This window comes from Pipistrellus kuhlii, unplaced genomic scaffold (genome assembly GCF_014108245.1).
Source record: "Pipistrellus kuhlii isolate mPipKuh1 unplaced genomic scaffold, mPipKuh1.p scaffold_m20_p_10, whole genome shotgun sequence".
NCBI lineage: Eukaryota > Metazoa > Chordata > Mammalia > Chiroptera > Vespertilionidae > Pipistrellus > Pipistrellus kuhlii.
Window position 1 is genome coordinate 48088110 of NW_023425405.1, and position 22526 is coordinate 48110635.

Consider the following 22526-nt stretch of genomic DNA (forward strand, 5'->3'; position numbering starts at 1 on the left):
CAGCACAAAGGAGCCTGATCTGCGAAACCCATTCCCTATAAATTTGTGGCATGATGTGTAAATTTCTGATGAAGACAGAGAGAGAATACACTTAACGGAAATTATTTGGAATACCTCTGCTAGTGATGTGTATGGGAATGAGAAATGCAGCCACAAAGGAAAGGAATTGTTTTGCTCTGTCTCTATCACTGTTCGTAATAATTTTTAATAGAAGCTTTACCATACATATTCTCATCTACACCTTCCACTGCAGACACTAAAAACAATGGGGTGATGCAAGGAGCAAATAGATTACAGACTTATCTACATAAGATCAATTACGTAATTTTCAGGGCCTGATGCAAAATAAAAATGTGAAGTCCTTGTTGAAAAAGTATTGATAATGTCAAAACGGTGACAGCAGACCATTAAGCCAAACACAAGGCCCTTTGGGGAGCATAGATCTATGTGCCTACTCAGGTCACACCCCCTGAAACTGGCCATGTCTACAAACAAGCCCACTAAATCTTCGAGAACAATGGAAGCCCATGTTCCAGGAGAGTAGAACAGTGAGTAATAATCCTAGTGCAATGAGATTTCTTTCTATTACCAATTTACCCTCAGCAAAATAAAAGCATATAGGATCAGATATGGCTGAGGAGTGTTTCTTTCTCTCCAGTCACATAGTTAATACTTTCTGTATGGTGCTTTCTGCCCTTGGAAACATGAGTTCAGCTGGGCTCCCAAATCACTAAAGATGGGTCCCTCTCCCCATTCTTCCCTCTGACCATCTGCCTGTTAACAAATGCAGGGTAACGAAACTGTTCAGCCACAAAAGCATGACTCATGGGTGCTGGGGGGGAGTGCGCTTTCGGAATATGCAGTCCTTAAAACACCAGCTGCTCGATTTTGGGTCTTGCAACTCATTTGGCTATGAACCTCAGAGAAGACAGTTCATTTTTAGAAAGCTAAATTTCACAGACTTCTAGAGGAAAACAGTCATGCTGTCTGCTTTTCCTTAATTTTACCACAATTGCTTGAAAAAATACCAAACAACGGTTTCCTTTCCCACACCTTTGCCCCCTGATGATCAAAAAGTCCTCTTTTGAAGGCTTCTGTGTCACATTCCAGGAAGTGACATCAGCTGAATGGGTTTGTCACCATAGAACATATTCATTCACAACTTCTAGGAAGAAAGGATGGAAAATAAGCCAGATTAAAAACTGGCTTCTGAAGACAGTAAAACAGGATTCTTCACCAGGGATGGACGAGATAGAAACACTTTGTGACAATCACTGTTCTGTTGTTCCTGGATGTTCGATGTCCATAGATGAGCTGGAAAGGCATCTAATCAGGAATCGCAGATAAGAAAGCTGTCATTGTGAGGGCAGGAAAGACCCCCACCTACAATGCATCCTTTCCTCATTTCTTCCTCCAGGGACTCAATAGAACCCTCTTTACCACAAAGGGGTTCTTCTCTAAGTGAGCTGCTACTTATGGACACTATGCTCCCTCCTCCTCAGAATGACCTTTTTAATGTAATAAAGGAGTAACCAGGCCTGTCCCTCCCAACTGCTCTCCCCTGCTGGCCTGATCACCCACAATTGCCCTCCCTTGCAGGCCTGGTCCCTCCCAACTGCCCTCCCCTGCTGGCCATCTTATAATGGCCATCTTATGTCCACATGGGGGCAGCCATCTTGTGCGTTGGAGTGATGCTCAATTTTCATATTACTCTTTTATTACATAGGATTCCAGGCCTCCTCAACTAGTCTATGAGTTTCTTAAAGGCTAATACCATGTGTTGTTGATGGAGCAAATGATCCTCCTGTCCAACACATAATTTTAAAACAAGACAGTAAATAATTTTCATGGATTATTTTAAGAAAACCATATGGAATCATCCAATTTAAAAAAATTCTCTTCATATCAGATCACAGAATCAAAACCCAAACTAGCTTCCTTTACCTTTTGGAGCTAATGGCATGTTGTTTAACCTTCACAAATTAATGAAATTGTGAGCTAATGAGAGTTTATGCTATTGATTGCTTTTGAAGTGTTTATTTTTATCACTCTCATTTTAGAAACTTCTCATCTGTAAGTTTGACATGATTGATGCAGAATCCACTTTCCCTGTCTAATGCTTTCCTCCACATACAACTCCACTGTGTGAGATCTAGTAGCAAGGAGGTGATTAAATGTAAACATGAGTCACAGGTTTTTCCTCCTCTGAAATGAAATATATATATATATATATATATATATATATATATATATATATATATAACAACAAGGAAACGGAAAAAAAAAATGAGGCATCAAGTACTCTTTCCCTCAAATATAGCTAAAAATTTTAACTAGAAATTCAGGAAAAGGCAAGAAAAATTTTTTGGGTGACCATCCATCTTCTTTATGGAAACTGACCCAACATAGAACTCCACAATAACTCTTTGGTTAACCAATAGCCTCAGTAGACCGCATTAAGCTCCCAGAAGAGAACCCAGCAGCAAAGTGGAGGATCCTTGTTTCCTGTAATGGTTTGACAGCCAGAGACCCAAAGAATCCAGGCCTTTAGTACAAACTTAGAGAACATTCAGTCCAACTGAGTGTCACTGGAAGTCCTACTAAAACAAGTGCTATACTGAGCAGTACCAAAAGAGTCGATTGCTCTACAGGAAGATATTAAACACACTCCAGTATAAATGTGCAGTAGTGTTTTACCCAGAAAAAAAACAAATAAAGAATGAAAAACATGGGGTTTTTTTTTTTTTTACCATAACTTACATGATTTGCAATTAAAGGGAAATTCCTAACCAGTGAGACATTGTCTCCTTCCAAAATGTCAGTCTGTCTAAAGCTGTCTGACATATTGCAACTCTTCCCAAATAACTGTGTATGCTAAGCACACTGTGTCAAGAAGCCTGATCCAAAGACTTGATTTATGTTGCTACCTGATAGATGATGTCTGGAAGGCCTGCTGTCTAAATGGACTGCACTGGGGCAGTTACCTTAGTCATCAATTCTCAGAGAATTAATGGGTACCATTCATCCCAAGAATAGAAACCAAGGTCAGGGCCTCTTCCATGCTCTGTAATTCCATTAGCAATGCACAGAAAGCACTTAGGTCGTAAGCTCTCTCAACCTTATAACTGAGCAAATGGAACTGCATCTTGTTTTCAGGGAGAATCCTCTCTGAGCACACCCCTTGTCAGTGATTTGTTGTACATCAGCATTCGATGTGCTAACATGTGTACGGAAAATGCTGGTAAAAGAAAAGTGAGGCTGTCTTCAGCTGCCAAGCATTCCAAATAAATGCCAATAGAAAACAATTTTATTAAAACTATATTGGGGCTCTGGCTGGTTTGGCTTGGTGGATAGAGTGTTGGCCTGTCTACTGAAGGGTCCCAAGTTCTATTTCAGTCAAGGGCATATGCTGGGTTGTGGGCTCCATCCCCAATAGGGAGCGTGCAGGAGGCAGCCAATCAATGATTTTCTCATCATTGATGTGTTTCTTTCTCTCTCTCTCTCTCTCTCTCTCTCTCTCTCTCTCTCTCTCTCTCTCTCTCCCCCCCCCCCCCTCCTCTCTAACATCAATAAAAAGACATTTTTTTAAAAAAGCTATATTGGGTACTTCCAGTTGTGGACATACACTTTTAAATTGTGTACTCATTCAGATTTTATGTAAGCACTCAATCATTCTCTGTGAGTACCAGGGAATTCATTTCCGTTATCACTCTTTTACTTGTTTTTTTATTCTACCTACCCTAATAAAATCTAAATGGCCTTGAACCTAAGAGTGATCATGGTAAGCAAATAAGTCTGTTTACAATTAACTCTGAAAACCTCAAGCAGCATGCTTTTCTAAGCTAAGGCTCACAAGTAATTTCCTCACTCCTCTTAATTCAAATTGCCTTCAACCTGTCACATATCCAAAAAAGAAGAGTAACGGCAAAGTTTGAATCCTGGCTTTGATACCTATTTGTTTTCTTAACAATAAAATAAATATGATTATTACTCTTTTACAGCTACTTCACACATTGTTCTAAGGATTTAAAATAAATGCTTAGCACAATGCTTGGAAATTAACAAATGATAACCTATTTTTGTTTTTATTATGTTGAGCACATAAAACTGTGTGATTTTGTGATAGTGTATGTGAGAGCTTTGTTTTGAAACATTGGGGGTTTTATGGGCAGTAGATTCTAAGTGATCTACAGTAATGGAGGGGAGCAGAGGCATGAATAATTCAAAACAGCAAATCACCCAAATACGATTTGTATGTAGCTTTAAACTGTATTTTTATTTCAAATGTGAGACCAAAGAAATGACTTCAAATAAAGGAATGGCAATATGGTATAAAGTCCTAACTAAAAGGGCTCTGAGGAGCTGCCCAGTTTTCCTGGCCCTTCCTCTGGTCTCCCCTCCAATTCTCTCTCCTCCAATTCTCTCCGCATCCTCTCGACTCCGTCCCCTCCACTCCCCCCTTCACCTCCTCACACCTGCCTGTCAGAAGCCAGCTGCTGCAAACATCTGAATCAAGCCAAGATCCTGCCTCCCACTTCCTCTGAATCTAGGTCACTGGTGAAGTGTCTGAGATTCCCTGTTCAGAGGCAAGATGCAGTCACCAAGTAAAAGTATCAGGTGCTCCGGAAGCACATGCTCTGGAGGAGGTAGAAGACCATCAAGAGAGTCAGTGCAGTCCTTCCATTACCAGCACAGGCGATGGAATCTGATGGCCTGGGAGTCCTAGTCCTGTGGGCCTATATGATCGGGGCCACATTGCTAATCACTTTATGCCTCTGTTTTGTTTCCACTGTAAACTTACAATGATAATGCTATCAGGTATTTCACATGATTTGTTAAGATTAACATGCATTCGCTCTGGTGTGTGTGTGGGGAAGGGGGGGTGTGCATAATGAAGAGGTCTGTATTATACTGATTTCCCTTTGAGTAACAAACATTAACTCACAAGTTGGTGTTTCCTACAGAAACCTGCAACATCTTTTTTGTTTTTTGTTTTTTGGGTATTTTTGGTTTTTGTTGTGTGTGGTTTTTTGTTTGTGTGTGTGTGTGTGTGTGTGTGTGTGTGTGTGTGTGTGTTTGGTTTGTTTGTGGTTTTTGTGTGTGTGTTTTTGTGTGTGTTTTTGAGAAACCAGAGGAAAACAAACAGGAGTCTTGGCCTCATCTAGTGTCTATATAATCCACAAACATATCTCTATTTCCCATATGAAGCAATTTTCCTGGTTGATGCTTAGGGGCTATTGCTCTGTATTAAGCAAGTGTTGCTTTGGTTTTAGCAGTATCACAGGTTTATCCCTTGTAGAAGGAGTTAAAGCTGGTGCCTACACACAAGCACAAGACACATCAATAGTGATACCAGAAACATAAAAAAGATAATAGTGCCCTGACTGGTTTGGCTCAGTGGATAGAGCATCTGCCTGCAGACTGAAGGGTCCCAGGTTCAATTCTGGTCAAGGGCATGTACCTTGGTTGTGGGCACATTCCCAGTAAGGGATGTTGCAGGAGGCAACTGATCGATGCTTCTCTCTCATCAATGTTTCTAACTCTCTATCCCTCTCCCTTCCTCTCTGTTAAAAAAAATCAATAAAATATATTTTTAAAAGATAATAGATATAAAAAGAATTAAAGAAAACTTAATACTGATAAGTCAAGTCTTATGTGCCAGGCACTGTTCTAGTCACTTCACGTATGATAATTTATTTAATTCTCAGAATCAACCTGTGAGGTAGGTAATATTGCAATTTTAGTGTTGAAAAACAGAAACTGGGAGAAGTCGGGAAACTTTGCAAAGCTCACTGGACACAACAACATGCACATTATAGTCGAAGAAACCAGATCATTCATTGACTGTCCCAGGACACTATTAAATATGAAAGGGGACAAAAGCAGAAATGAAAGTTCATTCTCATTATAGTTGAAGATGAAACAACTTGTCACTGAAAAAAAAATAGGTCAATAAATGAGCTCTTATTACATTTCTCCTAGAATTAGATTCTAAGATGATCATGAATATGCTTTAGGTAAGGTGTTCTGAACTAAAACCACTGGTGCTTGTGGTAAATAAAAATGTGGTTGTGGTTGAGCCTCCAACATACTGAGTTTCATTTCAGAGACACAGGTTCAGCCAACGTTGCAATGGGCTATCTGTAACCTTTCACAATAGAAATACGACCAAGGTGTTGGTTCATTAACTCACTGATTGTCCTTCCTTACCATGGTTATTAGCTGATGTTCTGCTTTCACTGTAACACATACGTTAAATTGGGAATTCAAGGAATAGTCACCCCAGAGCATAATGAATAGGGTAGTGTCCCTTTGCCTCTTTATGCAAATTAAATCAATACCTGACTTCCATGGGGAGAGCAACACAACAGAGTCCTTGACCGTGATATCCTGGCTGGGGCTCCCTGTCTTGAAAAAAGAAAGGAAAGGGAACAGGTTTCTAGACTGTAAGCTCCTTCGGGGAGGTTATAGGCACGCTGTGTACCATTGATATCTGACCCCAGCTAGCTACCCTAACATTGACAGGAACAAAAGTCACCCTGCTAGAAAAATCATACAATCATAAATACCCATTTTAGTGGGTTAGTAGCTTAAACATTAGAGAGCATCTTAGGGTCAATGGAGTGTTCATTGTTGTTTAGTTGGCAGAGTTGGCTCTTTTTTTTTTTTTCTTTCTTGCATATAAAGTAAAGGTGTGCCGTGCCATCGATGGCACCTTAGATTTGATGAAATACATTGTGTATCAGGTGTTAGCAAGATCTCAGCCCTACTTAATAAATTAAACCAGAAAGAAGAGAGAGGCAAGATTTTAAAACTGCATCAACCTTTAAACTAAAGATTAATGGTTGAATGAGGAGTTGGTAATAACTTCTTCACCAGCCTGCCACAGCCCATATTTAAATATATATATTTATATGCTTTCTGTAACCTTTCACAATAGAAGCACGGCCTCTCCTGTTTTCTCCTCTCTGCAAAACGGAAAAGGATAAGCATTAAATCCCTGGCACTTACTGTATCTTCCTGAAACTGTGTATCATTGACTAGAGTGTGAGCTCCATAGGCACAGTGTTTTATGCCTATGATTCCCAAAATTCTGCATGTATTGGAATCTCCACAGGAGATATTTAAACATTCATGATCTTTACCTCCTGCTTGGACATCCCGATTCACAAAGTCCGAATTAAGGCCCAAAGAGCCATGTTTTTAATCCGGGGGGGGAGGGGGGGGAGTCTGATACACCCCGAAGTTGGAGAAGCCCTGGTCCGTGTGTTGGGAGTTGACCTGTCGCTGCAAAGCACTTGAATTTAAAAACTCTGACCTCAGTGGTAGGCACAGGACCACATTTGACAGGCATGATTATGATTTCAAAAGGCAAATATATTGACGCAAGAAGAAAATCTGATACTACATTGCTTCCTGAGGGACTGGGACTCTACACTAAAGCAAGCATTGGTACTGCCTCTGATATCTGTTTCTGTTTGGAATATCTTCAGCTGTGCCCCATAAGATCGGACGCATCATTGATGGGAGTCCTGCAGATCGCTGTGCGAAGCTCAAAGTGGGAGACCGGATCTTGGCGGTGAACGGCCAGTCTATCATCAACATGCCTCACGCAGACATCGTGAAGCTGATCAAGGACGCGGGTCTCAGTGTCACTCTTCGCATCATTCCTCAGGAGGGTGAGTCCCCGAGCCACCTGACTGCCATCTGAGTGGTGTCAGAGGGTCAGAAATTGAGAGTTACTCCTACCGTGGCAAAAATTCGCATTCCGTTGCAACTCATATCCTGTTTACTCAGTACCAGTTTCACTCGGAGATCAAGCTATGGGACATTATGGATACACAGTGTGAGTCCCATGACAATGGAACATTCTATCGTTCCCTGTTGTCCTCCGAGTGCTGTTTTATGGGTACAGTAAGCCAGAACCCATTCAACAGAGATGATAGAGTCACAAATCTAAAGAAGACAAAAACAACATGCGTTCATGTTAGCAGTGAAGCTCTGGAGGATTCTTCTTCAAAGTCAGATTGATTTTGAAAAGCTTGAGGAAGTTTTGTGGTATCAAGACAGCTCATTTAGAAAATGTGTCATCTGATAAGAATTTAAATTCCCACTTAGCCTTTTACAGGTCTCTGTACAAGGACTCCCCCCTGAGGCTGGAAGAGTAGTGAGCACCCGGACACACAGCCATGCCTTAAGGGGCCACAAACTTCACCATAAATTCACTATTTCTGAAGATTGTGTGTTCATGACTAGTTTATAGCTGCTGGCTCATCACTGATGGTCAAGAATTCAGTCCCTGGAGCTCACTGCTGAGTGAGCATCCCACATGGAGAGTGAGGCATAGTGATGGACTCACACATCTTGATCCCCTCAGTTTTATTCATTCTCCTGATTTCATCTTGGGATTATGACAAGCAGGCATCAAACAGCTTCCTGGCTTTAAATATTAAACAGATGTTCTCAACTCAGGTGATTTTGTTTTCCCAGGGAGCTTTTAGCAATATTATTTGAAGACATTTTTTATTGTCATGATTGAGGTAGGGATGTTACTGGCATCCAGTGGATAGAGGGCAGAGATGATATTAGCCTAGGACTGGCCTCACAGCAAACAATTATCTGGCCCAAGATGTCCATCGTGCCAAGGTTGGGAAACTGATACAAGGGGAGAAGAAATTTAAAGTTTGGGACTGTGAGAAAAAGAAAGGGGAAGACTGGTTTGTAAGGAAATCCTAACAGTCACCTCCCTTTTATCACTCAATGGTGCAGACACCATTATGTATACAATAGTCAATGGGAATTAACTCTAAGCAAAATTTCTCACTAAAACCGGACTTCTCCATTTTCCCAGTCTGAAATTCCTGCTCTTATTCCTACATAGAGGAATAATTTCAGTTGAAAATTTGATGCTATTACAAGAAATTTCAAGAAGCAGTTTTAACAAACAACTTAATTTCCCCTACTTTGTCCAATGGTTGTTTGTTTTAGCTTTGGGGTGTTTTTACTCTTTCTGGAGAACCATGGGATACAGAGGGTTATCAAGTAATAAGATTAACAAGGAACTGGAACGAAGAAAGCTCTTACATTCATTATGGTAGTTCCTTATCCAGACTTTGACATACTGGTAAGATTTCTCACTACAACCAAAAAATAGTGGCTAAACATTTTCTGTCTAAGTAGAAAAATAGTATATATTTTAGAGCCTACTCCTTTGAATTCTTTTTCATAGTTTTAACAGGTTTTTAAATTGTAATCTTTTCTTCTGACATGACAGGAGACTCTGTTCATAACCTTGTTCAGCAACTCTTATAATTAAGAAAATCATACTGATTCTGGGAGTGGTATTGGAACTGGACACGGGTAAGCTGTCATCTTAAGCCCAACAGAAACTGAAACAACCAAAGCCTTGAGTCACCTGAGGAGGCAAAGAGTACTCACCTCCGGTCACCTCTGCCCTTCATCAGTGTCAACCTGACCACATCTGTGACTTTGGTCCTATTTCAGAGCTCAACAGCCCCACCTCGGCACCCAGCTCCGAGAAGCAGAGCCCCATGGCCCAGCAGCACAGCCCCCTGGCCCAGCAGAGTCCTCTGGCCCAGCCAAGCCCAGCCACCCCCAACAGCCCTGTCACCCAGCCAGCTCCTCCTCAGCCACTGCAGCTACAAGGACATGAAAATAGGTAACATTTCCTCTGGCTTTTCTGATTCTGAGGTGGGGGGGAGGGGGGTTTGGAATTGAGGACAAGACAAGACACAGGCAGGAGAGAGATTTTATTGAAATGGAAATTGCCATGTGGACTGTCCTGTGATTTTGAGATTGTATGTGTGTCAGAAATGGTGTCCTGTCCTGCCCAGCAAGAGAACTTTTCCTGAAGAAATGATGAGCGGTTGCAGGTGAGTAGGGATTAACACTCTGAAGAGCACATTAGAGATCCCAGGCAGCATGAAGAGCATGTACCAAGGCCCTTTAGGAGGAGGGAGCTGTCAGGCTTGGAGGGAAATGGGGCCAATGTAGGGAGGCAGAGGGGAGGAGAGTGGTTTGAGATGAAGCCAGTGAGGGTGGGAGGGGCTTGCCCTACAGGGTCTTGTAGGCATGCTAAAGATTTTTATCTTAAGGATATTGAGATGTTCTTAGGGGGTTAAGCTGAGGACTGAAATAATTTGGTTTGCTTTTCAAGATCTCTCAGTAGACCCCCAGAGAGAACAGACCGAAGGCTGGTCAGAGTGAATGCAGGTTAAGCAGGCAGAGATGGCTGCCAATGTCCGTAAAGGTAGTGGCCCAGAGAGTACAGATTCTGGAGAAGGATACAGTTGAAGGATTTGTAAGCATAATAAATGTTAGCATTTTTACCGCATTTGACCTTATATCCTCCTACTCAGGATCTAATTAATTTCATCCATTTCACATTATTCACGAATATAAATAAGGCACTTCAAACTTTCAGGAAGGAAAAAAAAAAAAGGATGCCATATAAAACACACGTTATTTTTTTTTTAATTGGGGCGACATTGGTTAATAAAATTTATAGGTTTCAGGTGTACAATTCTATAAGAAATTATCTGTATTTTGTATTGTGTGTTCACCACCCCCTGGCAAGTCTCCTTCTATCACCACTTACCTCCCCCTCCTTCATTTCCCTCTGGTAATCACCATGCTGTTAGTGTCAATGAGTTTTCTGGGGTTTTTTCCTCAATCCCTTTACCTTTTTCAGCCACATTATCTTCTTACTGTGGCTTGGGTGTACCCTGGGTTAGGTTGAGCCAGTAAAGAGGGATGAAGACTTGTTCCCATTGTTTTCCCCTTTCGAATGAGAAAAATAGAAGAGCCCGTGGGAACATCTCTGAAAACAAAACCCTCTCAGGTCGTTTCCATCATTCTAATGTTTTCTGAGCATCTGCGTCCCATCTTCTGCCTCCCGTGATGGTGGAGATGAAGTGAGACCCAGTTTTTGAGTCCCAGTACTCTAGGTTCATCGCTCGTACTGTTTCAAAGCCAATAGTTTCCCTCTGCCACAGGTGTTATTTCCATCAAGCCCTGTTCTATCCTGATTTCCCCTGTTGGCCTTCATAGAAAAGTAAATGTTGTCCTCAACTGTTTATGGTGTTAATATATTCTACAGAAGTAAAAAGACTAAGCCCCATAAGGCAATTCGTACCGAGGTAAGAATCTGATGATCCAGAAGAGGAGTAAGTCCTGGGTGCCTCAGTAATAAGCCCCAGATGTGTTCACTTTCACCAGATGTTGTTTCGATGGATTGCACTGGTTCTCCCCAGGACTCATTCCAGACTCCAGAGGTGGGATCTGAGCGCTCCAGCAGTTGCTGAGCCAGATTCAGACTCTAGGTTCTGCCACTCTTGATTTACCTTCCAGCCACAATGCCACCTTAACCTCTGCAGAGTCAGACTGGACTGGAGATGGGCTCTTGCTTCCAGCCTTGGGGTGGGTAAATCAAAGGATGTGATAGCTCAATGGAAGGCCACTATTTGGTCCCCACCCATCTGCTACTAGCTCACAATGGTCTTTGGATATATTTTTGCCTGACTACAGAATAATATATTTTCTCATTCTAGGATTAATAGATTGATCTGACCCAATTTTTTATAAATCACTGAAAATTTTGCCCAGAGCTCTTAGCTGTTTCTGCTTCAATAATATTAAAACCCTGGAAAGTGCCCACTCCTGCCACTCAAGATTCCTGGCTTAACTCTGATTGTTAGTGAGTAGCTAATTTGCATATGAATGAGGAGATGCAACAATCTTGCAGATACCAGCACCATTTTTCTAGCTGCATTTAAAGATGATTGTGGTATCAGGGGAAAGATTGCCTTTTTCTAGGCTGGGGACAGCTTGTATGCCAAGTGCACAGTATGGATTTCCTATCAGTTCATTTGTACAAGAAGTGCCCACCTACATGTCAAATTGAGCCAGTTCCCATGTTAAAGTGGGGTCAAATAAAATGATAATCTACTTGCAAAGTTTTATTTTGTGAGTTAGAGTGAGGTATTATTTTGTCCTATCTTATTTACTCTTGGCTCCCAACTGACACCCTACACACCTCTACCCATTTCTCTGTCCCTTCACATCCTTTTTGGTTTTGCTCAGGAAACACAAAATAATCTATATATACAAAAGGCTAATATGCTAAGTGTCCCTCTGCCCATCTGACTGGTCGCTGTGACACACCCTGACCACCAGGGGGCAGACGTTCAATGCAGGAGCTGCAGTGACTTGGCAGTGGTGGTTCTCAGGTGATGCACCTTGAAACCAAAGAGGAGGGAGTCTGGTTTCTCGTGGGGCCCTGAAATTCCACCTTTCGCCATGGATTTGGTTGTTTCTGGGGCACTGTCGGCCCTGAATCTGGTTTACTGCACACTTGCATTTGTGTTCCACACCCTGTACTACAGCAACTTTGCCGAGTGCCCTCTAGCACTCTGGGACCCCTAGTGGGATGTTGAAGAGCTGGTTTTGGTCCAATCCCAAGGGGTCCCAGATTGGAGAGGGTGCAGCCTGGACTGAGGTGAACACCTCCCACCCCCCTCACCCCCTGTGCACAATTTTCATGCACCAGGCCTCTAGTTTTATATAAAATTGTTTTTGTATAGAATGTATTCTTTTACTTTTTAACTTTATTTTTGTCATTGACACATAAATGTCCCCATTTACAACTCCCCTTTTCCCACCTCCACCCAACCCCTGCCCCTCCACTTTCCTCTCACCACATTGTTGTATGTGTCTATGTGTCATGCCTAAATGTTCTTTGGCTAATCCCTTCACCTTCTTTCATCTAGTCTTCCCTTCCCCCTTCCCATCTGACAGCTGTCAGTTTGTTCCATGTATCCATGCCTCTGTTTCTATTTTGCTTGTCAGTTTATTTTGTTCATTAGAGTCCACATATAATTGAGATCATATGGTATTCGTCTTTCTCTGACTGGTTTTTGTATTTTTTCAATCTACCTATATCCCTAAGTAGCTTATTATAGATTTTCTGTGGCAATAGATAAAGAACTACAGTATTAAGTATTCCTCTATACTATGGTGATAATTTTTTAGATTACCTTATTCATGGTTGGTACAAGCTATTTTAGTCCCCTTTTGGAACTGGAAATCCTCTCAGTTTAGAGCAGTTTGGATTCACAGAACAGTGCTAAACAACTAGTTCTGGTTTCTGTATTTTATTAGTAAATAATTTCTAGAAACAAGAAAGGGACAAAGGTTAAGCATAAACATTTTTGCCTTTTCTTCCATTTTATGACCATGATGGTATCTGATACTTATCTGATAGCTATAGTCTAGTATTCAAATGCTACACAATATGTGTCTATTCTTAACAATGACCCCATGACTTTCTACTTGATTTGTAGTTGGTGAGGATACCTTACTATCTCTCCTCTGTAATATTGAAAAAGAACAAACCTAACTGGGTAAAATAGCCTTTAATTATGTACTTGTGGAGTATTTTGAGATCATGTACGTTGTGTTTTCATGAAGTAGTGGTCTGACAAGATGTATATATGTGTGAGAGAGAAACAGAGAAACAGGGAGAGTTGGTTTACTGGTGTTAAGACAGACTGCATAGTTAAGTATTTAATCCCTTGGACTTGTGCAGTTGTAGTTTTTACATAGTCAAATCAAAAAGGGCGATCCATAAGTCCTTCTCCACAAAGCTGTGGTTGAACCATCATTTTCACCTTGATATCGTAAGGAGCCAAATGGAAAGTATGCAATATGGTATGTGTTAAATATTGAAAAATATTATTCGCTTAATCTTATCATAATTCTGAACATGCAAAAACATCACCAAGAAGAATCATTTGATCATTCTACCTCCTTAGAATACTGAGATACCAAAGTAAATCCCATTTCCATTTATTTAGTTACAGGTCAGAAGTAAAAGCAAGACAAGATGTGAAACCAGACATCCGACAGCCTCCATTCACGGACTACAGGCAGCCCCCCCTGGACTACAGGCAGCCCCCAGGGGGGGACTACCAGCAACCCCCACCCTTGGACTACAGGCAACCTCCCCTGCTGGACTACAGGCAGCACTCCCCCGACACCAGGCAGTACCCTCTGTCAGACTACAGGCAGCCCCAGGTACCTCGGCCAATGAGATCATCGCAGGCCCGGGACCAAGACTTCCTGAAGTACAAAAAAATGAAATAGAATGGGAGGCAGAGGAAAGAACACCCTTCTGGGATAGACAGCCCAAGTTCTATTCCTAGTTATGATATCATCTGGGTAACACCCACATCCTCAAAGCACTCTGAATAAATAAATCTTTTTCAGAATAAAACAGGACAATCAATCAATCAGTGGGTGAGTGGTAATGGGATGCACTAATTCCTGCTAATATTAGCTAACTAATTCCCAGTATATTGTCTTGTCAAAGTTGAAAAAAAAGCTCTTATCTGGAATCTCTAATACAGATAATGCAGAAATTTTACAGATGTCAGCAATGGTATTTTACACCCATAATTATTTACATAGCCCTCTACCTCCCATTTGGTGGGAAAGGGCCAAGTCCTTATGCATGAAGACAAGGCCAAGCCTGGCTTCATCAGCCAGCCTGCAACCTCTGTCACAAGCACCCAGTCTCTGTCTACATAACACTGGTTCTTATAATTACTTGTCCATATGAGATGTGCCTTATAGTAACTTCCATAACCACTCTGAGCTTCGTTTTCTTAAAAAGAGGGTCTTCCTTGCAGACTATGGTGAGGATTCTACTTTTTAATGAAAAGCACTTAGACCAGAGTGTGGTATCAAATAAATATTCAACTAGATAACAAGATACAGATTAACTACAATTTCAATTAATTGTGTTTCATGTAGGATTAAAGATCACCTTTTTCTCCCTCAAATTTTAAGAACACTGAAGGTCAGGAAACCTTGGACAAACTGCATTTTATGTAAAAGACAAATTGATTGTCTACGCTCCAACTTGATATTCAGTAGTTTGTACACAGAGTTGTAGTGAGACCCCCATTAAAATTTATTTTTCTAATTAGCAAACCTCTAGCTTACACACATACACATATGCACATACACAAGACTGGAACATTTATAATATTTATACAGCTCCATAGCACTGAATGAGAACACTCGAAGAAAGAACATTGTCCAGGCCTATATGCAGTAATTACATGTTAACCAAGTAAACTGATGAACATCAATGTAAACAAGCTAATGACCAAGTAAATTGTGTACTGATCTGCTCAAACCTTTGGAACTTGGTCTTGCATTCTGCCTGACAGTGAGGTCAGATTGCGTCTCACATCACAACTTATTTGGAACACATTATAGGAGAGAGAAGAACAGAGAGATTGAATACAGAAGCTTCTTTGATATTAAACCATTGTTTATTCCATTTTTCTCCTGGCCCCAAAGGATTTCGATTATTTCACCGTGGACATGGAGAAAGGAGCCAAAGGATTTGGGTTCAGCATTCGTGGAGGAAGGGAATATAAAATGGATTTGTTCGTGTTGAGACTGGCAGAAGACGGGCCGGCAATAAGGAATGGAAGGATGAGGGTAAGAACAGTCCTTTTTATAGAATTGCTTAGTTCTGGAAGAAACCCATGGTGGCATTAGGAGAGCACTGAAGCATGCTATTCAACAAACAGATGATGTAGTTTTTACCTCCTTTCATTTCATGACCCAATTTTCTGAAGTTTGACCAAAAGTTACATAAAAATTTGACCACTTATTTTCCTGCTTATAGCCTTCTAATTGACAAATAGTGTTTTACATATGTAGTATTCCTAAAGAGTAAACTAAAGAAAATGGACAAAGTAATCTAAGAAGTGAAAACAGGGCTCCATATTTTTCCGTGGTTTGATGATTTCATTTTCATTTGAGAGCAAATCTTTTTGAAATGTATTTTTAGCTTTTTTTCCTCCACGTTTATTAATCAAATGGTTCTGTTTCTTTGGAAATATTTCTGGTGTGTTGACTGGTCTTTCAGCTTTGATGTTGGGCAGACAGAAACATCTGGAGAAAGGTGGACTAAGCTTCTTGGATATAAGCTGTCCATAAATATGAGAGCAGTGAGAATTTCTCCAATTAGAGTGTAAAGCTAGAGTGTATTTTTTAATGTAGTAGTTACTTTGAGGCTTCTGATTGATGGGTAACTAATTTTTCATCTAAAGATACAAAAAAAAGCTTAATAACAATAAAGAACGTTAGTCTCTCTCCCTTTCTCTCTGTAAAATGGTGATTAGTAAGAACATAATTAAGACTAGTTATTATTATAAATAAAATCTCAAAATCATTCTTGCCTACCCTTCTTGGTCTTATAGTTAATACAGAAAAGCTGTGGATCTTGTTCGGATTCTTCCACTGAGCCTCACAAACCAATTACTCCCGGACAATTGAATAAATCTGTTATTCCTACCACCAACTCTACCATTTCTGGGATTCTCATTCCCACAGTGCAAAAGTAGAAAGTGTGTAATATAAATTGTGTCTATTTTTCTCTGCCCCTTCACAATGCTTTGATGGCTGGGAAGTATCCAAGTTGGAATCTGAACCCAATCAAAGCTGACTTGAGAGACACCCCCACCCTCGCCCCATCCAACACCAGCATCCTCTACACGTGGTTTTAGCATAGGCCTCCGCATGGTTTCCTGGCTCCCAGCTTCCCTGTAAACAGTGTGACTCGGGTAGGATGTGTGTGGCTAGGGCTTTGTTAATCCCCACTAAAGCTTGTCTAAGGAGCTTCTTACCTTGTTCCAATGGTGTGCTAGAGGTCCTCCAATCCATGTAAACACAGATTTAGAATTTATGGGCAGGTATTCAGTTGTAAGAAAGATGCTTTATCTGACTGATAAATGAGTCCTCTACCTGGGTTTCCAAAAGAATGGTATTATTAAAAAAAAAAAAAAAAAAAACCACTTGGAAATCACAGAAATTCCATGGATAAGCTTTTACTGCTTGATTTTATCTCCAATCTTTAAAACAAGGCTGAGGCCCTGGCTGATGTGGCTCAGTTGGTTGGGCATCTTCCCATGCCATGAAAAGGTTGCTGGTTCAATGCCTGGTGAGAGTACTTGCCTGGGTTGAGGCCTCAATCCCCAGTGTGTGGGTGGAGGAGAAGTATAGGAGGCAGCAGATCAATGTTGTGTTCTCACATCGATGTTTCTCTCCCTCTCCCTTCCTCTCTCTCTAAAAACCAATAAAAAATAAAATAAGGCTGAGAGCTTAGCAGAAATTGATGAAAGAGTTCTTTTCTGCTTTTTACGAATTACATTTGATATTCAAATGTTTGAAGTTTTTCTGACTCATGAGTACTTATGGCACCAGTGGATAATTTGTCTAGGGTGACAAAATCCATGTCAGGGAAAAGGGTTATTTCATTATATAAGTTGAAAGGTACTCATATTATCCACTGTCTGAATTATATAAATATTTTGTTACCTGTATATAGATCAAAAATTGTTCTTGATAATAGCACATAATTAATTCAGATCTTATTTTCACATTTATTATCAAATTTAATGATTTAAAGCTAATCTTTTCCACCTTCATTAGTACTTATCTATAATTGGCAATAACTTTAAATTCACAGATGTGTTTAAATTACTTCAAAAAGGACCTGGATCAACCAGTATTGGCATGAATCAGTGGTTTGATTATTTTAAACTAATTCAAAAACTGGATAACTTATATCTAACACATTAGATATAAGTTACCAATTTGGAAATTTCACTCTGAAGTTAATTAGGGGCCCATTTTTCTTTCTTTTTTTAAATTTCTTTATTGATTAAGGCAGCGTTTTTCAACCGCTGTTCCGCGGCACACTAGTGTGCTGCGAGATGTTGCCTGGTGTGCTGTAGGTGCAGACAAGACAAGAATTTTATAATTTTTCACTATTTTGTTTACTTAATATTTCATAATAAAGTAATTATAAAATACTTTCTTTGTGTTTAATTGATTCCTATTCAAGAGAATTACTTTATATATAGTCAATATAGGCACAGAGTTAAATTTTTTAACATTTTCTAATGGTGGTGTGCCTCGTGATTTTTTTCATGAAACAAGTGTGCCTTTGCCCAAAAAAGGTTGAAAAACACTGAATTAAGGTATCACATATTTGTCCTCAACCCCCCATTCCAATCCCCCACCCCTCCCCACTCATGCCCCCACCCTCCTATTGTTCTTGACCACTGGTTAGGCTCATATGTATGCACATAAGTCCTCCCTTTTATCCCCACCCTCCCTTTGAGGTCCAACAGTCTGACCCATGGCTTCTTATCTCTAGGTCTGTACTTGTTCATCAGTCTATGTTGTTCACCATTTCCCCTAGATGAGTGAGATCATGTCCTACTGGAAATCTACTTATAAGAATAAAAATTGAGACAAACAATAATCGTTATGCTGAAAGACTTATGAATCAGTCTGTAGTGAGTTTCTTTCTGGGCCAACAGTTCTTTTGAGACCCAATTTCAATGTCAAAAAGTTTGTTATGTGTACATGTCAGCAATGATATTTCAGTTCTGGATGGTGGACAAATGGTGGTAATGCAGGTCCAACCCTCTCTGGTTTTGTCCTGGGAAACCTGCAGTGATACACAGCTGCTGACTGCAAGGCATAGTCAGCATCTTCCATCTCTGGACTGCTTCTCTTCTGTCTTCATGGTTGGAGTAGTCCTGTCAATTCCTCTCTGTTGCCAGAATCCACATGGTCTCAAAGTTGTTTTCTGAAAATATACAAAATCTTTGTGTTGTTTTTGTTTTGTTTTTTCATCTCATTTTAAACTTCCCACTTAATACCATTAGTGCCCAGATAAATATAGATTTTAAATTTCTGCACATATGATGCTTATAAGGCAGCTTACAGCACAATGGCTACTATGACTTGATTCTTAAAGTTCCAAGACTCCTGAGAAAAGTAGGTGAACTAGATGTTCGCAGGCTACCTTTAAAAATAAGTGCAAGGAGAAACGCTAGCACCCAGTTTTCCCCAGCCTCTAAAATATGCAGTCACCGTTCTTCTGTGCCTACACTAAACACAAACACATGCTTCGGAGAACACTTCATCCCCCCCCCCCCCCCCCCCCGTTTTTCATATTCAGAAATAGGCAATGATCTGGTAATAGCAGCATATCTTAAATTAAACCCAGCACAGTAGAATTGCTCAAATACAAAATGACTATGCAAGAACTGGATGACTCTGGAAAATCATTTTTGGTAACAATTAATGAATCACTGTGTCCTTGGCTTTAGGGATGTAAATAATACTACTTTTGAAAACGTAGTTAATGCATTAGATATAAGTCTCTGAACCTAAGACTTTTCCTGGGTCTTTTACATCCGTCTTGGTTGCAGGGCAGTGGTGGTATGTGCCCGTTTAATAGTATAAGACTTTGCTACGAATATAAAGAAAACCAGTACAGTTGCAGGCAGTGGGGGGAGAGGAGGGAGAGCACAGAGGAGGTGATTAGAATGGGTGTAAAAGCAGACTTCTCACTCTGAGGATTCTAAGAAACATTGGCACAGATACGTGTTTTTAAAACACGTCCTTAGGCATCCAAGTGAGATCCCAGGCATCCGAGAGAATATTTATGAATCTCATGATGGACAGCTAGATACATCCCAAGAGTGATTTCCAGGTAAATGACTTGACTAGTCTTTCTGGATAGCTGAGGCAATGAAACTTGACTAGTCTTTCTGGATAGCTGAGGCAATGAAAATGATCTTAGCAAAGGTCTGTGGCAAATTAGACTGTTTGACTTTCAAATCAAACAATAAGCACTCACACTGAACATAGTTGTTGTTTTTTTCCTCCTTGAAAAGCATTGTATGTTTAGTCTTTTTTTTTCTTTCTTTCTTTCTTTTCTTTTTTTTTTTCTTTTATTTTTTTGTTTTTTGTTGTTGTGGTTGTTGTCAAATAACTACATTCTTTCCACCTGATGAAACAAGAGTCAGATGAAGCAAACATCCTAATAAGGTACAATGGATTTTTTCAAAATATGGGAACCTACCGTTAGCAAGCCAGGATCAGACAGTGGTGGAGAATTTACAAACCAAAGTTCAGATACATAAGAGAGAATAAGAAACTTTTTCAGAAGCTCAATTAGATGCATGTTTAAGATAGAGGCTCTGAGATCCCTGTATTGGAAACATATAAGAGCAACTAAATAAATGGTTTGAAAGAGTCACTAAAAATATGACTATTTGGGGCCCTTCTAAACCCTCACCCTCACTCAGAACCTTCCAAATAATCAAATGTGGTACATTTGCTTTATTAAAATTTAAAGCATCAATCCACTTTGTTGAAAATAGGAAGAATGATATATACTTGATAGCACTGATTGGAGGACTTGAGAAATATACCAGATAATATTGATAGAATTGATATTTTTTATTAAGACAAAGAGTGAGGTATTAGGTTGTGAGAAGAGACATCAATATTAAGATATGTCATGGAATACAATTTAAGTTGAATAATACCATGAGAAAAACACCAAGCAAAACCATGTGATCATAATTACATAAAAGTGTAATTTTATTTTTTTTTTAAAGTAGAGAGTACCATATTTTTACTTTAATAACAGATAGTTTTTCAACATCAACATGACGAAACAAAATACAATCTGTAAATGCGGAAAATAACGGGAATGGGGCAATCATCATGTCTGATTGCTTTTCTTCAGTCATCAAGTAGGCTAGTATAAGAGAAACACAGCTGACATTCAGATTTAAGGAAACAATATAAGAAATTATTAGAAAATATAAATGGATGTATTTTTTAAAGATTGTTTTGAAATTTGTAAAATAGTCCTAATAAAGTCGAGAGGGATAACATTTTTGTAACTGATGAATAAATCTCTGGTGCAATGCTCTTAGGGACACAATCTAATTAAAAACTGAAGATAAATAGGAAACACAGGAAAGAATAATGAACATGCAAAATAATTTACTGGTGAAGCTCAGTGAAGCAGAGAATCTAGGAAATCAAGAGGCGTTGGAGGGAAGGGTTAGTAGTCCTAAATGCTAAAATAAAAATCTCAGAATCGAGGTAAAAGAATCTGAAAAGAAATCAAGTTTTCTCTTGAAAAAGGCAAAATATTAACCCTGTTTCATAAAGGTATAATACAGTAATCTCCCTTATCTTCAGTTTTGTTTTCCATAGTTTCAGTCACTCACAGTCAACATGGTCTGAAAATATTAAATGGAAAATTCCAGGGAAAAAATTCATAAGTTTTTAAATTGCAGGCCATTCTAAGTAGCGTGATGAAATCTCTCGATGTCCTACTTTGTCCTTCCTGGGACAAGAATCGTCCCTTTGTCCAGCACATCCACGCTGTGTGTGCTCCCACCCATTAGTCCCTTAGTGCCATCTTGGTTACCAGATCAACAGTGGAGGTATCATAGTGCTTCAAGAAACCTTATTTTAATTAATAATGGCACCAAAATGCAAGAGTTGTGATGCTGACCAACTCAGATATGCCAAAAAGAAACTGTAAAATGCTTCCTTTAAGTGAAAAAGTATGTATATATGGGGGAGAAGGGTCATAGTATATAGGATTTGGTACTACGACAGTTGCATGAATGCACTAAGGATCTTGGAACATATTCCCATGGATAATGGGAGACCACTGTCTATTCCTCATTTCCATAAAACATATATATTATAAAAAAGAACATTTTAACTTCATCATCTTAACCACTGTATAACTATTGTATATGCCTACTTAGCATTATATGTTTATTTATAAAATGGTTTATTTTCTTCCTGAAACTTGCTTTGGGGTAACCTAAAACATTTTGTTAGGCTGAACAATGTGCAAAAAAGATACTGCTTACCCATCTTTATTTATTTTTAATACTTTTTTAATTATTGATTTCAGAGCGGAAGGAAGAGGGAGAAAGAGATTTTATATAGTTTTCTTTTCATATCTAAGTCTTTAGTCACCTAGAATTAATTTCTCAGTATAATATAAGGTAGAAATCCAATTTCAGTTTTTCCATATGGATAACCACTATCACAGCATCATTTCTCCCCTATCTGCGATGACAATTCTATAATAAACAAAAATTCTGTAACTGCAATGGTCTATTTATAGATTATCTATGCTGTCCTGATGGCCTAATTGTCCATTAGTGCTCTGCTTTATCTAACTTTTAATAAGTCCTGAGTTTTGAAGCCGGGACCGGTTTGGCTCAATGGATAGAGCGTCGGCTTGGGGACTGAAAGGTCCCGGGTTCGATTCCGGTCAAGGGCATGTACCTTGGTTGCGGGCACATCCCCAGTAGGGGGTGTGCAAGAGGCAGCTGATCGATGATTCTCTATCATCGATGTTCTAGCTCTCTATCTCTCTCCCTTCCTCTCTGTACAAAATCAATAAAATATATATATAAAAAAAAAAGTCTTGAGTTTTGAGGAAGAAACTGCCATCCCCTCATTCCCAGACACACAGCTCAATTCTTCAGGGCTGGTGGATATTCTTGGGCTTTTGCTCTTCTGTGTAAGTTTTAGAATTTGCTGTCCCTATTAAGAATTTTGGAATCTATAAGTTTACGTGG

General features: G+C 39.7%; 1 protein-coding gene across 7 annotated transcripts in view; it reads left to right on the top strand.

The window, feature by feature from the left end:
- Positions 1–22526, top strand: part of MAGI2 (membrane associated guanylate kinase, WW and PDZ domain containing 2) — a 1016953-nt gene that overhangs the window by 918578 nt on the left and 75849 nt on the right. For all 7 annotated transcript variants that reach the window (XM_045578504.1, XM_045578505.1, XM_036429599.2 and 4 more), the window contains 4 exons: positions 7494–7679; positions 9505–9679; positions 13875–14094; positions 15388–15531. In XM_045578504.1, the coding sequence (XP_045434460.1) occupies positions 7494–7679; positions 9505–9679; positions 13875–14094; positions 15388–15531 (725 nt within the window). The remainder of the gene's footprint in view (positions 1–7493; positions 7680–9504; positions 9680–13874; positions 14095–15387; positions 15532–22526) is intronic.